This window comes from Zosterops lateralis (assembly GCF_965231275.1).
Source record: "Zosterops lateralis genome assembly, chromosome: 8".
NCBI lineage: Eukaryota > Metazoa > Chordata > Aves > Passeriformes > Zosteropidae > Zosterops > Zosterops lateralis.
The window spans coordinates 12,701,496-12,714,545 of NC_139768.1; the positions used below are offsets into that span (position 1 = coordinate 12,701,496).

The window sequence follows — 13,050 nt, forward strand, 5'->3', positions numbered from 1 at the left end:
CCTACAATTTGACTGAAGTATCTTCTGTAGCCTTCTACTGTTTCATGCTTTCAATGAAAAAGAAAACAAGCTTAGGAACAAAAATACCACTAAGCATTAGCTTCAACTCAAATCAATGCAAAACTGAAAGCATTGATTACCATGCTTGACTGTGGTTGCAGAACTAATCTCGCTTGTTTCCTCCTTTGTTTTCTGTAGTAATTTTCAAATATTTCTCCATCACCCTAAAAAAAGACATAAGTACTCAAAAAAATAATAGTCTCAGTGTGAAAAAGACCCTTCTGAATTTAAAGGCAGAATTCTTTTAAACTAAGCACATATTTTGCATTTATTCCACATGTAAACCTCCAGCTGACACCAGCAAAGTCTTCCATGTATGAAATATGCAGAAATTACCTTTTTCTGTAGAGAAGCTTACAGCCTATACTGTAAATAGAAATTTTGCTCACATGCCTACATTTTGTCAAGCAACATTATGCATTTTAAACAGTATGTCCACTTTTAAACTACAACTTTCAGAGTATATTAATATTCATAGACAAGGCATATTGCCTATTACTGTATAATTTAAACTAATTGTCTCCTAAAACATTTCTCTAGGTTATTCAAGAAAGTAACTGCATTATAAAGTTGTTACAAAGATGCTTCTGTGAATATATGACACATCTGAACACTGCCTGCATTAGCTTTGCCTGAGAAAAGACACACATGAGATTTATTGAATATTTACTTATTCTCTTTGAATTTATAATGAGCGTGGATTTGGATTTTTTTCCTATCACGATCCTCAAAAATACAATACCTTCTGTGCCTAAAGATTATATTATGAGGAATTCAAGTGACATCCTACTCATCTCATTAAGATGACCATTCAGTAGAAACCATCTGTCTATTTGAAATCAGTGCTACATTGACTTATCTATCTACCAAACCACATGCAATTTGTATGCAAGCAGAATAAAGCAGCTTAGCATTTTTAAGGTCTGTTTTTAGTTTATGAGTGTAATATTAGGCCATGGCTATTCAGAATTCCGTTACTTGCTCTTCCAAAAAATCTTCAAATCAAATTATAACAGACATTTTATCCTATTAATCCAGCATGACTTACCTAACTTCGTTCTAAAATATAAATGTAGTTTATAATGAATATTTAGTCATATTTAGAAATACTGTAAACCCATGACAGCCTAAAAGTAAAAGAGACTTTGCTTAAAAACAAAATCACTTGAAACCAAGATGCAATTTTACTAACACTATGCATTTACTAACAGTAACTGTCTGTTGCAGCAGAACTTTATACAGCCTGCTCCAATTCATACAAACACCTAATGGTCACATACCAACCATTCACCTCCTGCCCAAATATCCAGTGCAGTTTTCAGATTGTTGGCATCTACCTCCAGCATCAAATCTCTACCCAGTCCTGACAAAAGCTTCTCAAGTGAAAATGACTAGCTGTTCTTCTCAAATCCACACCATGAGTGGAGATGTAAAATATCTTATGATTATTTATAGACCATGCTATACTATGGAGTCACGATTAACAATTCAGGCACAAGAACTGTTTGAACCAGACGTGCTGAAGCAATCAACAGAATATACCAACAACCCTGATGTTTCACTCACTGAATCAGCAAAGCCTAGGCAAGATAAAATATAACAAAACAACACATTTGTTTTTCCCAGCTTCCAAAATTGCATGAGTTTCTATCAACGGAAGCAATAAATCAGTTCATGTTTTGTTATAAATTTTAGGAATATTGCTAATATATCAAGTCCTATTTCACACCATAGATACACTTGTTTTACACTGATACGGTGTTTTAATAAAAGGTAACATTACATGCAAAAGGGGCAGGGGTATGTTCTCTAGAATTTATATATACAGCATCTCACATAATACACAGGCTAAAAAAAGATCTTTATGTATATTTCTCATAAGTTTCTAGTTTAAAGAAAGGTTACTGGTCCATAAATACAGTCTATGTTTGGTATGTATGTATCTTGCCATCACTAGGTTGGAATCACAAGCTGTGTAATATTGAGGTATATAAAAATTGTGCTTTCTTCTTCAATATGAAGAAGCAGAGTAGAAAACTTCTGTCTTGTGTAAAATTAGAATATTTTCTACAATTTTGTAGCAGGGACAGAATTCATTAAGAATGTAACACTTGCTGTAAGATCCTTATTAGAGAAATGAAAAGTCATCTGGTATCAACTCCTCTTCTTTAATCTCTCTAAAGTTCTCTATACGCAAAAGACATGGTTTGCAACACAAGGTAAATGAGAAGGACTCCCAGAAGTGGCTAATGCGCAACTCTTGATAATGCTATCATGGCTTACTAAGGAAATTATGCTGGCCAGAAGTCTATATCAACAACCCTTTTTGATATCAGGGTGCACTCCAAGCTGTTTTCTGTCTCCAGCAAATTTGGAATCTGGAAAACTTCTTGTGTAAACCCAAAAAGCATATCTTTGGATCAAGGGTGCAACTTCAGGATCCTTGTCAAAGTGAAAAATACAATTATGCATTATTTTTAAATGACATCTACCAATTTTACTTCCTGTTCCTTTATTATACTAAATAAAGAATTAGCAGCTGTTGTTAACTGGTACACTTGATTTTGCACATTCTTTTTTATGTGTTATTTCCCACTGTTCTCTGTTAAAAGAAGCAGTCCACTCTTTCAACAGTTCTGGCAGCCTGTCTTTCTGTCCCTCCCAACTTTTCAGTGAGATGAACAATTAATGATGGTTTTGTTTGCATTTTTATTTAAAAAAAAATACAGTGAAATTACATTTTAGAGGGTATTTCAGTATGCAAGCTTTCATGTAACACAGCTGCAAGGATTCCATAAAAAGAAGATAACCCAGCCTGAAAGGCTGAAGGCAGGTGCAGCTGAGACTGTAGGATTAGCAATACTTCCAAGCACATCATCTACATGTCACTGATATGTCACTTAAATTCTGTATAATCTGACTTCAAAAGTATCTGAGACACAGGAAAGATAACAACAAACAATTTGCTACCATGTTTCCAAAAGGAAGTTTTTCCAATCTAATCTGGGCACACCCTGCCAGAATCTCCAGATTTTGCTTCCTATTTTTTGCTACTACTCGGATTTCCACAAGATTCAGAACGAATATTCCTGTTTTGTAACATTCATCCAAATACTTGGGTACCATGGAACACTTGTGGGAACTGTGAAAGTGTGGATACCAGTATTAAGGCAAACATGCCTATTTTACTTAAAAACATCTAGGTAATAAATGCCTTGTGGAGTGTCCTTTATGATGCACACAAAAGAACTCATAGGCTCATGCCCTGAGTACCCATACCCATTTCAGCTGGTTCATCCAGAACTACTAACACTAGAAGCAATACACCTGCCTGTTTGGGAACTATGAGGAGTATGAACAATGTGAAAATGAATATGTAACTTCAAAAATTTAAATCTCTTTTTGAGGTCACCTTAATACATACCAAGACTGAGTAGATGTGCAAACACCTATAGACTGGAGAAAAGTCTACAAGATCTTGGGCAGTTAAAACCTGAAGAAGGAAAGGAAAACAAAGAGTATATAAAACATAATAAGCATATAATCTGCAAAATGGGATATATTGCCAACAGAATTTGTCTACATAATAAGGACTCAAAAATGCATGGCTTCTATGAGAAAACAATAAAACAATTGCTTCAATCTCTCCTTCTTTTCCATTAGTCAAAATTTATTTGTGTTACAATACCACACTCCCTTCTCTGTGTTTCCAGAGCATCAGATTTAAAGATCTAAATGCTCACTGTTTTATTCAATTTTGGAATATTGAGTATCTGACAGATGAAAGAAGTCTTACCTAAGCTGAGGTCCTCAACACCAAAATGCAGAATTTAGCAACACCAGAATATTTTAGTGGGCCACATAACACTAACAGTGGGCAGGTAATGTATGACATAAGCTGCAACTGAATTCCAGAATACCTGCAAGTCCTGTCCAACTGAATGTCCTCAAACATAATGCTAAAGCTAGCATTAATATTAATTAATATTAATATTAGCATTAATTAATATTTTAGCACTAATTTTTCACCCTGAAATGCTGATCTGGACTGGTACACCTTGAAGATGTTCTGTGTATTTTTCTAACTAATGCTAACCATCTAAAGACAGCATAAAGACAGCGAGTTTCGTTCAGTAAACCTATAAAATTCACTTCAAGTAAGATGAACTGATTTAGTACATAGTTACCTCTTCTTCATGCTCATCCTCATCTTCAAATGTTCGCTTCAGTGTGATTTCATTCTTGGAATCCAAAATCCTGTTTCTACCTAAATGCATATTCCGACCATAGTTTACATTATTCTGCTTCTGAAGAGCAGTACTAAAGGTTTTCTGCTGCTGTGCCTGTTTTAAGAGTAGAAACAATTAAGAGGCATGCAATTCAAATTTCATCGCTGATGAGTATATGCTAAGACATGAAAAACAGGCAGAGCAATTGAATACACAACAGTATAACTGCAAGGTGCATGCACACCCTTAGACTACACCAGTGATTTTGCCTTTAATCACTTTGGGATGATAAATGAATTCAATAGTGAATCCTGGATAACTTTTCCCTAACCCCCATAAGAAAATTTTAAAGCCAGACTTTTTAAAAAAAATCAATTTATACTTTTCCTGGTCATAAACTGTAGAGAATCAACATTTAAATGAAGTACAGGTATCTGAGCTCCCAAATACTTTTTTTGCTGTCTTCAATTAAGTCTAAGTGAGCAGTCAGCTGCCGAAGTCAAAGGCACTGTATTGCCCTTACTATTGAAGGCAGCACTGCATAACCTTGCAATTGAGTTTCATTTATCATAATCAATGCTGCATTTTACAAGAACCTTAGATGACAAAATGGCAACCCAACTTGAATTCTGCCAATGAGAAGTCAAATGAAAATGGTATTTGCTCTCCAAATAAATTTTAAAAACATTAACTACTTTAAACCTTGCCTAGTAGTAGTGCTCTGAAGTGGCAGATTATTTTGTGATGGAGTAGGTAAGGCCTCCAGCTGTCTCAGTCTTCTTCTGGCTCTTACCTTAGTCTTCTGCAGGAGTAGCACTTTGGAGAGAACTAGGCAATTATCTCAACATCTCTTTTGTCTAATTCATCCTGGGCAGCTGGCCAGATAGACTGCTCTTTGTTTTGTATCTCAGTAGCTGCTGAGATACAGACTATCCAGCAGCTGACTACTCAAAGTACTTCATAATTTCTTGAAACTTAAGAAATACGGCATCTTTCCTTCCTTTCTCAGGGAAGAAACTACTTCTTGTCTAGGACACTGATAAAAACCACACAACACATTCGCAGTTCACAGCTCTCCATCTTTACTCAGAGGTCTGTGGGATGACTGTAATCTTTGAACAAACCTTCTGGGATAATTTGACACTAATGAAACTGAAATTTTCACTAAACAACAGGACCAAAGTCATTCTGTTCAGCTGGCTTACCTGTTTCATGGCAGTTTCCCCAATTCTGTCAGAATGCTTTCGAATACTCTCTAAGAAGTCCTTCAGATCTGACATGGATATTTCTTTTATTTCTTCACGCAGTTTTGGAAGATTTTCTATCATTATCTGGCAAAAGCGATATTGGCTAACTCTAGGAAGATACAGATTTTCTAGCTGCTCCATTGTTTTCAAAGCAGAATAGTATCTACAAAGAGATCAAAACAAAATCATGTAGCTTCTTATAAAAAGTTGGTAAAATAATTTATCAAATATATGTATCAATATGCATCTAATTAATGTATTCTATTCTTAGAAAAATTAACAATCAAAAGGTCATCCATATAATGCCTTAGTTTGAAAAAAACTAAACACTTCACTCCAGTGAAGTGCCAGAATGACTCAGCCAAGTCAAAACTTTAAGCAGACTCCTACAGTATTAACTGTTCTCTGATCAATAGTCCTGGTACCACATGGAGCATCCCGCAGAATGGAGACACTGAAGTCATGACTATTGTCTTCCCTTCTAGATTGAACTGATTAGGGTTTTTTAATGATTTGGGTATTTTTCTGAAACACAAACTGCCAAGCACCCAACACTGCAGTATATGCACAAAACAATGAGAAAAAAATCTTGAAAAAGCATGCCTGCAGGTATCTGCCTTCTTCAGGTATATGTGAACACATACACACATCTATGCCCACCCTCCTTCTACCATCCTTAGTCAGAAAAAACACAGACACACCTATCCTGACCAATGCTTCTTTCCAGCAGTTTATCATATTTTGCTGTAAACCACAAACTTATTAACTCTTCTGACAAAATACAGTCTACCCCACCCAGAAAACAACTACATTGAATTAACAAATCAAGAAACCTGTGATCTCAACCATAGTTTAAAGAGAGGTACAGGAACCAGGCTAAATATGAGTAGGACAGCAGTCAATTGCAGATGTGATAATAATTTCCCTTTATGTAGTATTCTTACCAGCTACTCAGCCCTGGAGGGAGTTGGGAAAATTAATTTAGTTTGTTCGATTAGAACAGAATAAGGTAAACAGATTCCTTGTGCCTTGGTCTTAAATGGGAAAAGCACAAACACTCAGATCAGATGGAGTTAACCTGCTGCTAGTTCAAATCCTTTCTTTCCACAAATATGGAATAATATCCTTAACCCATTTTCAGCTTTTCTTCCATAATTTTAATACCTTTTTCTTCCTTAAAGGCCAACATAATCTGTTTTGAAAAATTACCAAATTATTTTGAGGGAAAAAGCTCATTATGAGGAAAATCCATTCAAAAGAGAAAACCTAGGAAAGTATCCTTTACGGTTCTTTAGTTTCTAGACACTTCTTTGTAAATATAGTGAGTAAACACTTTTTAAAAATGTAATTCAAGTTTCTGGTTTCCTTCAGTAGACAAAGAATAACAAATTACTAACACTAGAGCCATGACTTCTTGTTCAATTCTGAAATTAAGACAGTATTTTGAATCTTCTTAATCAAGACATTGCTAAGTTAACAACTCAGCATAGTTGGAGGATGGGAAAAATCTTCTCTTTTATTCCAGAACAGAGCTGCTTTCAGAAGACTGCAAATAAAGAGGTTTCAAGTGTAAATTAGGAGCTTTTGTTTGTTATATGCTTGGTTTATATAAAATATACATAAGGTGATGGGAATGTTGCACATAAGAAAAGGTCTGGGGGGTTTATGTGTGTGGGTTTTGTTTTTCTAAATAGAAAATGGCCAAGAGTGCCACATGGTGAGACTTCTGGGGAATAAAACCATAATAGCATCAAAATCGTATAAAAGGTTTTTATTTAAATTATACAGATCAGCTTATCAGAACAGTGTTAGTTCATCTGGAAGGTTTTTGACTGCTGACTCTAAGATCAGAATTAACATAATCCATTCTAAATCCATTCTAGAGTCTCTTACTAATTATACATATATGGAGCTCAGGACCTTGCCCTTTTAACATCTGTTCTGATAAAGCACTGAAGTCTTATTAATTTGAAGGTCATCTGCAGGTCAGGATTTAAACCAAAAAGTTTTGCATATCATTTCACAGAAATAATGTATTTAGATTTTAAAACCTTCCACAGATTTAACTCAATGCTGAAGGTTTTGACAATATTATTAGTTCCCATCATGTATTATCAATCACATAGGGTGAAAATTGCCCATTTGACTACAAATGAGTTAAAGAAGTATCTTCAAAGTTATTTTTTCATATAAATATGGCATTCTTCTGTCTGTTCTTCTGAGCTGATCTTATAAGAATATGCTCCTCGATGCAAAACTTGTAATTTTTTTCAAACTGAAGACACAAGTTAGAAACACCAATATGGGTCATATGATAAGACTATGCAGAACTGATCCATTTTGACACCAGAAAGAGAAAACTGCACAACAGATTTACTAAAATCTCCAAACTGTAAAAATGAAACCTTCTAATACCAGCAAGAACAAGGAAATAAAAACCAAAACACAACACAAAAGTAAATTTAAAAAACCTCACAACAAAGAAACAGCCATCCCCCCACCCCACCCCCCCCAAAGATTAGTATTAGTGTTTTATCTTATTTTTTGCAAAATTCCCCAGGCACAGAATGGCCAGGCCTGCATAGAATATAAAACATCAACACACAAAACCCCAAAAATTAAAATAAAATGACCATTACTTTAGTGTACATAAAGTGTTCCTTTATGTACTAAATGACAAAAAGAACTTTAAAGATTTTTATCCGCAGAGTGTTGTGTGGAGGCGGTAAAGAGAAATACCACAACTTACTAAAAAAGCCCCATCAAGTTAAACTACAGCAGTAAAATAATTACACAGATCAGGAGCAAGAGGAACTCAAAGACTGAATTAACTGAGAATAATTTATTTGCACACAAGCTTATTAAGTAAAAAACCCACACAGTTACATCCCAAATTCCCTGCTGAATAAAAATGAGAGACAAAATCCCCATTTTATTTTAATTAAGGAAACAAGCCTAGTTTACAAAGAAAAAAACAGTAGTATTCTCCAACTTTAGTGCTTTCCTTAGAGGAAATACTGTATATTCTTACTTACTACATTTCCACTGACTAAATACCTAAAACTTTGCTATCAAATACATTTAAGGGAGTATTTATTTCATTTTTAAATCTAGCTGCCTTACCAACTTTAACCTAAGTTTTAAACTTTTCCAGCATACGAATTTTATCAGTTGCCCAAAGGACCGTGAACTGAGATAGAGGCAGTACTAACTCTGAAACTTCCATAAAGTAAATCAAAGGCTTAGTATTTCTGAAAATCAGATTAAACAGCTGCTATGTGGAAAAAACAAAGATATGTGGATGGAATACCATTTTTGTCAATAATGATGTGGTAGGAAATTTTTTTAGAAAGTGAAATTATCAAACTAATAATGCTTGAGAATGGTGACAAAGAAAGCAGCTGACATTTCAGTATCAAATAACCATCAAATAAATTCTGATGGAGTTTTTTTCCAGATCCATGGTAGCTCTGAGAAGTATTGATTTGCTGCTGGTAAAATCCAGTGCTTCATTCTGACACTGTTCCCAAACAATGCACAAAAACAAAATCAAATTACCATGGTTTTATCTGTTCTGATATCTTCCATACCAACATGGGTAGAACCAACTTACATGAATTATGAATTTTTCATATTTGCATCCTTTAAATCTTAAGATTTATTTGGATGCTTGGAAGGTTTAGGCAGAGAAAGGATGCATAACTGTCTCAGTGAGTTTTAGTAAGCTAAATAACTAATCAACTTTGCCTTTCCCACAGTTTGTAAGGAAGCTTATAACGAGGTCAAAAAACAAATCCAAGTCTTTCAGGGCAAAAAGCTCACTCTGAAACACTATACTCGTTCTTCAGTCCCTCCCACAAAAGATTTGAGACGATTCAGCAACAACCTTAGCAGACTGACTTATTGAATTACTTCCATTGTATGATGGGTTTGGATTTTTTGTAATATTTACTGTCAAGAAAGACTTGCAAAAACACCAGTTCTAGCTATTCCCAATCAGACTACAATTACTTAAAGCAGACAGGACCTGCCCCCCAAGACACGTATCAAAATCCAAACACTAAGGCCATGGTAACAGAGCTGTATGAAATGTGTGATGACCTTATCTCTGACTTAAAATTTCAAGCATGAATTGTGTAAGTGCATAGCCCCCACTAGGTGGCTGGGAGAGAAGCAAAGAAACCACACTTCTCCTTTGTGCTCCCTCAGTTAAGACTTTAAACCCTCTGTAGCTCCCTCCAGCCAACTGTGTCTGTTTAGAGCAGATTCTGCAGTTACTTCCTCTCACTACTAAAGTTCTTGTCAACTTGTGTTATCCATGGCTCAGGAGACAGATAAATAGGATACAGAGCCTTTCACCTCTAGGTCATCAGTTCAAATGTTACCCGTGTTGGTAAAGGAACAAGAGTTGCAATCAATAGATGACTTTTCGGACTTCTCTGTAAACCTCCATTCCACCTGCACAAACCAGTATGTATTCCAGATTCAAAATCCTGCATTATCTTAAAAGAGGTCTGCCACAGAAAAAGAAAATGAAATTCCAATCTTTCTCCTGTAACAACTATCCCCCAAACATATATAATATCCATACTTTTGTCTTTCCTTCCTTTAAATATTAGAATTGAGAGTTTTAATCATGGTGCAAGACAGTAAGACAATGGAATAATGAAAATAGGTTCTAAATGGCCACAAGCAGAGAAAATCAAGATGTCTTTTATAAAAAAAGAGCAGTGAAAGCTTTGCTGCATTAACAAACTTCAGTGAAGGTTTATGAGAAATTATCTTTGCCTAAAATAAACATCCCTCATTGCTTTGTTATGTCTCAGATTGTGACTGCTACTCTCTCTGACTCTTCCACAAAAAAGCTTCACAGCAAAATTTAGGAAGATCAATTTTGAAATCCCTTGTACGTGCACACATCAGCTGTCAGGTCTTTGCACTGACACTATGATGTTCTTGGTGTTGCTCAATCTTTTAGTAGTGATAAAGGCCAGAATATGGGCACTCTGCTGAGCCACAAGGAAATTACCAGTTGAATTACCTGCAAGTTCCATTGGATAGCCACCTGTCGGCTGTATTATAGGGAATTGCAAAGTCACAGACAAAATACTAACTGCAGTGTAGCTAATGAAAGAGTTATCTGAGCTGCAGCAGCAGCCTGCAGCAGAGTCTGAGCCTTCTGCACTCCATGTGATTTCACGACATGGTACATCAAAGCTACAGCATCTTCCCTCTCCTTTAGATCTCTTTATGGTATGACAATAACGTGTCCAAACCCCTCAATTCAGGAGTCCTTTGTCTTTTAAGACTTCCTGTCTGGCAACAACTTCCATGGGAAAATTATCAGATAGGAGTCTTTAAGATTTGAAGAGTACTGATGGCTTCTAGGAAAGCACATCAACCATCAGTGGACTCTACAAAAGGACTAACAAATATGGAGTCAAAACACTAAAAACCACCAGCAATTTTATCTCCCCTAAATGATCTTTACATGATGACATTAGGAACTACAACTTCCCCTGCAACTCTAACACCAGGATGCTGCTTGCCTTGCCTGACACAGCAAGGGTAGGCCAGAATGCAGGCATTGTACCCAGTGTTTTCAATATTTTCAGGACACCAAACGTAGCATTGTCCACAGAAGACCTTGCAGAGGGAAGTGTGTGATTCAGAGAGCACACTCTTCAGTCTGATCTCTGACTGGAGTAGCAAGGGGACTGTTTACATCTTTCCACAGAGCTGCTCCAAGAACACTGCAACAGCATGCTACTACTGCTACTACTACTGTGGCCAGTTACTCTAAGCAGATGCTGAACTAGTGTCCTGTTCAGAGGTAACACTGTATAGCAGTCAAGCTGATGAGATCTACCACACCAGTTCACATATAGCAAGTTTTAACTGTAATAAGAGACACTATAGTGCCATAGCTGTAAGGTCATTCTTAATGCTTTTGTATTTTTGCAGAAGACCTCCCAGAGAGCAAACATGCATAGGTAACATATAGCACATATATCACTGTCAAATATGCATCAGATTTGCTGCAATGTTCATAGAACTGATGTGTACAGTTAATCTCAAGCATTTTGGACATGGCTGCTGTTGAGGGTTTTCAGATGTCCAACAGTATGGTATGAGGTGTTGGCTACTCAGAAACTGAAATCCAGACAAACAGTCCAAAAGTAAATCTGTATTACATAGCAGCCCTGCAGACAACTGACTGTGCACAGCTAGTTCCAAATGGAAACAGTCCTGTCCAGACAGACGTGTCAGCAGGAGCTCCCTGAAGTGGTGCCAAGTGCACAAAGAGGCACTGCCAGCAACCAGGAACCCAGAAAGGGCAGACACAGAGCACTGGTGTGACTGTGAAAAGCAGGCAGGGATCAGGGTGGCAGTGATGATATGAAATCATGAAGAAGAAAACAGCAGCAGTGGTATTGCTGGGGTGGGTGTGTGAGGTGCAGGCAGCAGCCCCAGTGGGACAGGATGCAGCTAAAGCAGGGAGCTGGGGCAGCCAAGCTGCCATGGAGGGAGGGAGAACTGGGGATACTGGGACTACAGCAGCAGTGAGTGGCTCCCTGAGAAAACGAAAAGTGGAGACACAACAGAAATGAGCAGCTGGTCAGGTACCAGTTATAAACTATTATCCTAGATTATAGTTTTAACTCTTTTTAACAAGTCAATTTGTTGCAGAGGGAAAAACCAAAAAACAACATCTGCACTTCATTCTCATAGTCTCATTTACATAAAAAGCATAGAGAAGCCAAATAGGTCTATAAGGAGTATAGACTTTCTTCTGGTATTATGTGTTTAATTTAAATATATCATTATATATTAATCAGATATTAATGTACTCTAAAAGACCTTTAGTCCCTAAGGATCTCATTTTTCTTGCTTCTTAAACTGCTTTAAGTAATAAAACCCAGTAAACTTTATTTCATATTTTATAATCATCATGTATTTCACTACATGTCATACTCATTTAAGTGTGTGTTATTTTTCATGGCAATCACTAAGGTCCTAGAAGTTCTTTAATACAACGTTTTCAAATATTCTTGAAATACAGACTAGTATTAGGAAACAAAGAGTACACATATACCAAGCTACAGACTAAGAACACTTACTTGTCTACATAAGTGTTTGCTATTCTGTCAACTCACTTACAAATGTTATATTTTTTTCTCATAGAAATAAGTTTACTCACCTTTTAACACTCATCTGTTCTTTTAGTTTGCTGTACATTTCCAGCACTGCATAAAAGTAAGCAGATTAACTTGTGAGTCTTATTGTGGCTTTAGTTAATAAAAGAGGAAAATATGTACTGTAAAGGACAAAATTAGAAATAGAAAAGGATGTGCTATATTTACCTTATTTAATTCCTACTGTAGCATAAATGTGATAAACCTAGCAAAAAAATTCTAGAATGCAGCTAAAAAAACCAAAAAGATAACTGAACTCTTAACAGCTTTTCAATTAAAAAGAATTATGATTAACAAAACAGTCAACACTACAGATAT

The 13,050-nt window shown here is 36.0% G+C and overlaps 1 protein-coding gene across 4 annotated transcripts in view; it reads right to left on the bottom strand.

Annotated features, from left to right (window-relative positions):
* EXOC6 (exocyst complex component 6) overlaps positions 1–13,050 on the bottom strand; it is a gene marked incomplete at its 3' end in the record, with an annotated part of 86,740 nt that overhangs the window by 52,791 nt on the left and 20,899 nt on the right. For all 4 annotated transcript variants that reach the window (XM_083866011.1, XM_083866010.1, XM_083866008.1 and 1 more), the window contains exons 5-10: positions 12,738–12,783; positions 5,495–5,699; positions 4,248–4,403; positions 3,485–3,553; positions 141–224; positions 1–47 (exon numbers count right to left, since the gene is read on the bottom strand). In XM_083866011.1, coding sequence (XP_083722137.1) covers positions 1–47; positions 141–224; positions 3,485–3,553; positions 4,248–4,403; positions 5,495–5,699; positions 12,738–12,783 — 607 coding nt within the window. The remainder of the gene's footprint in view (positions 48–140; positions 225–3,484; positions 3,554–4,247; positions 4,404–5,494; positions 5,700–12,737; positions 12,784–13,050) is intronic.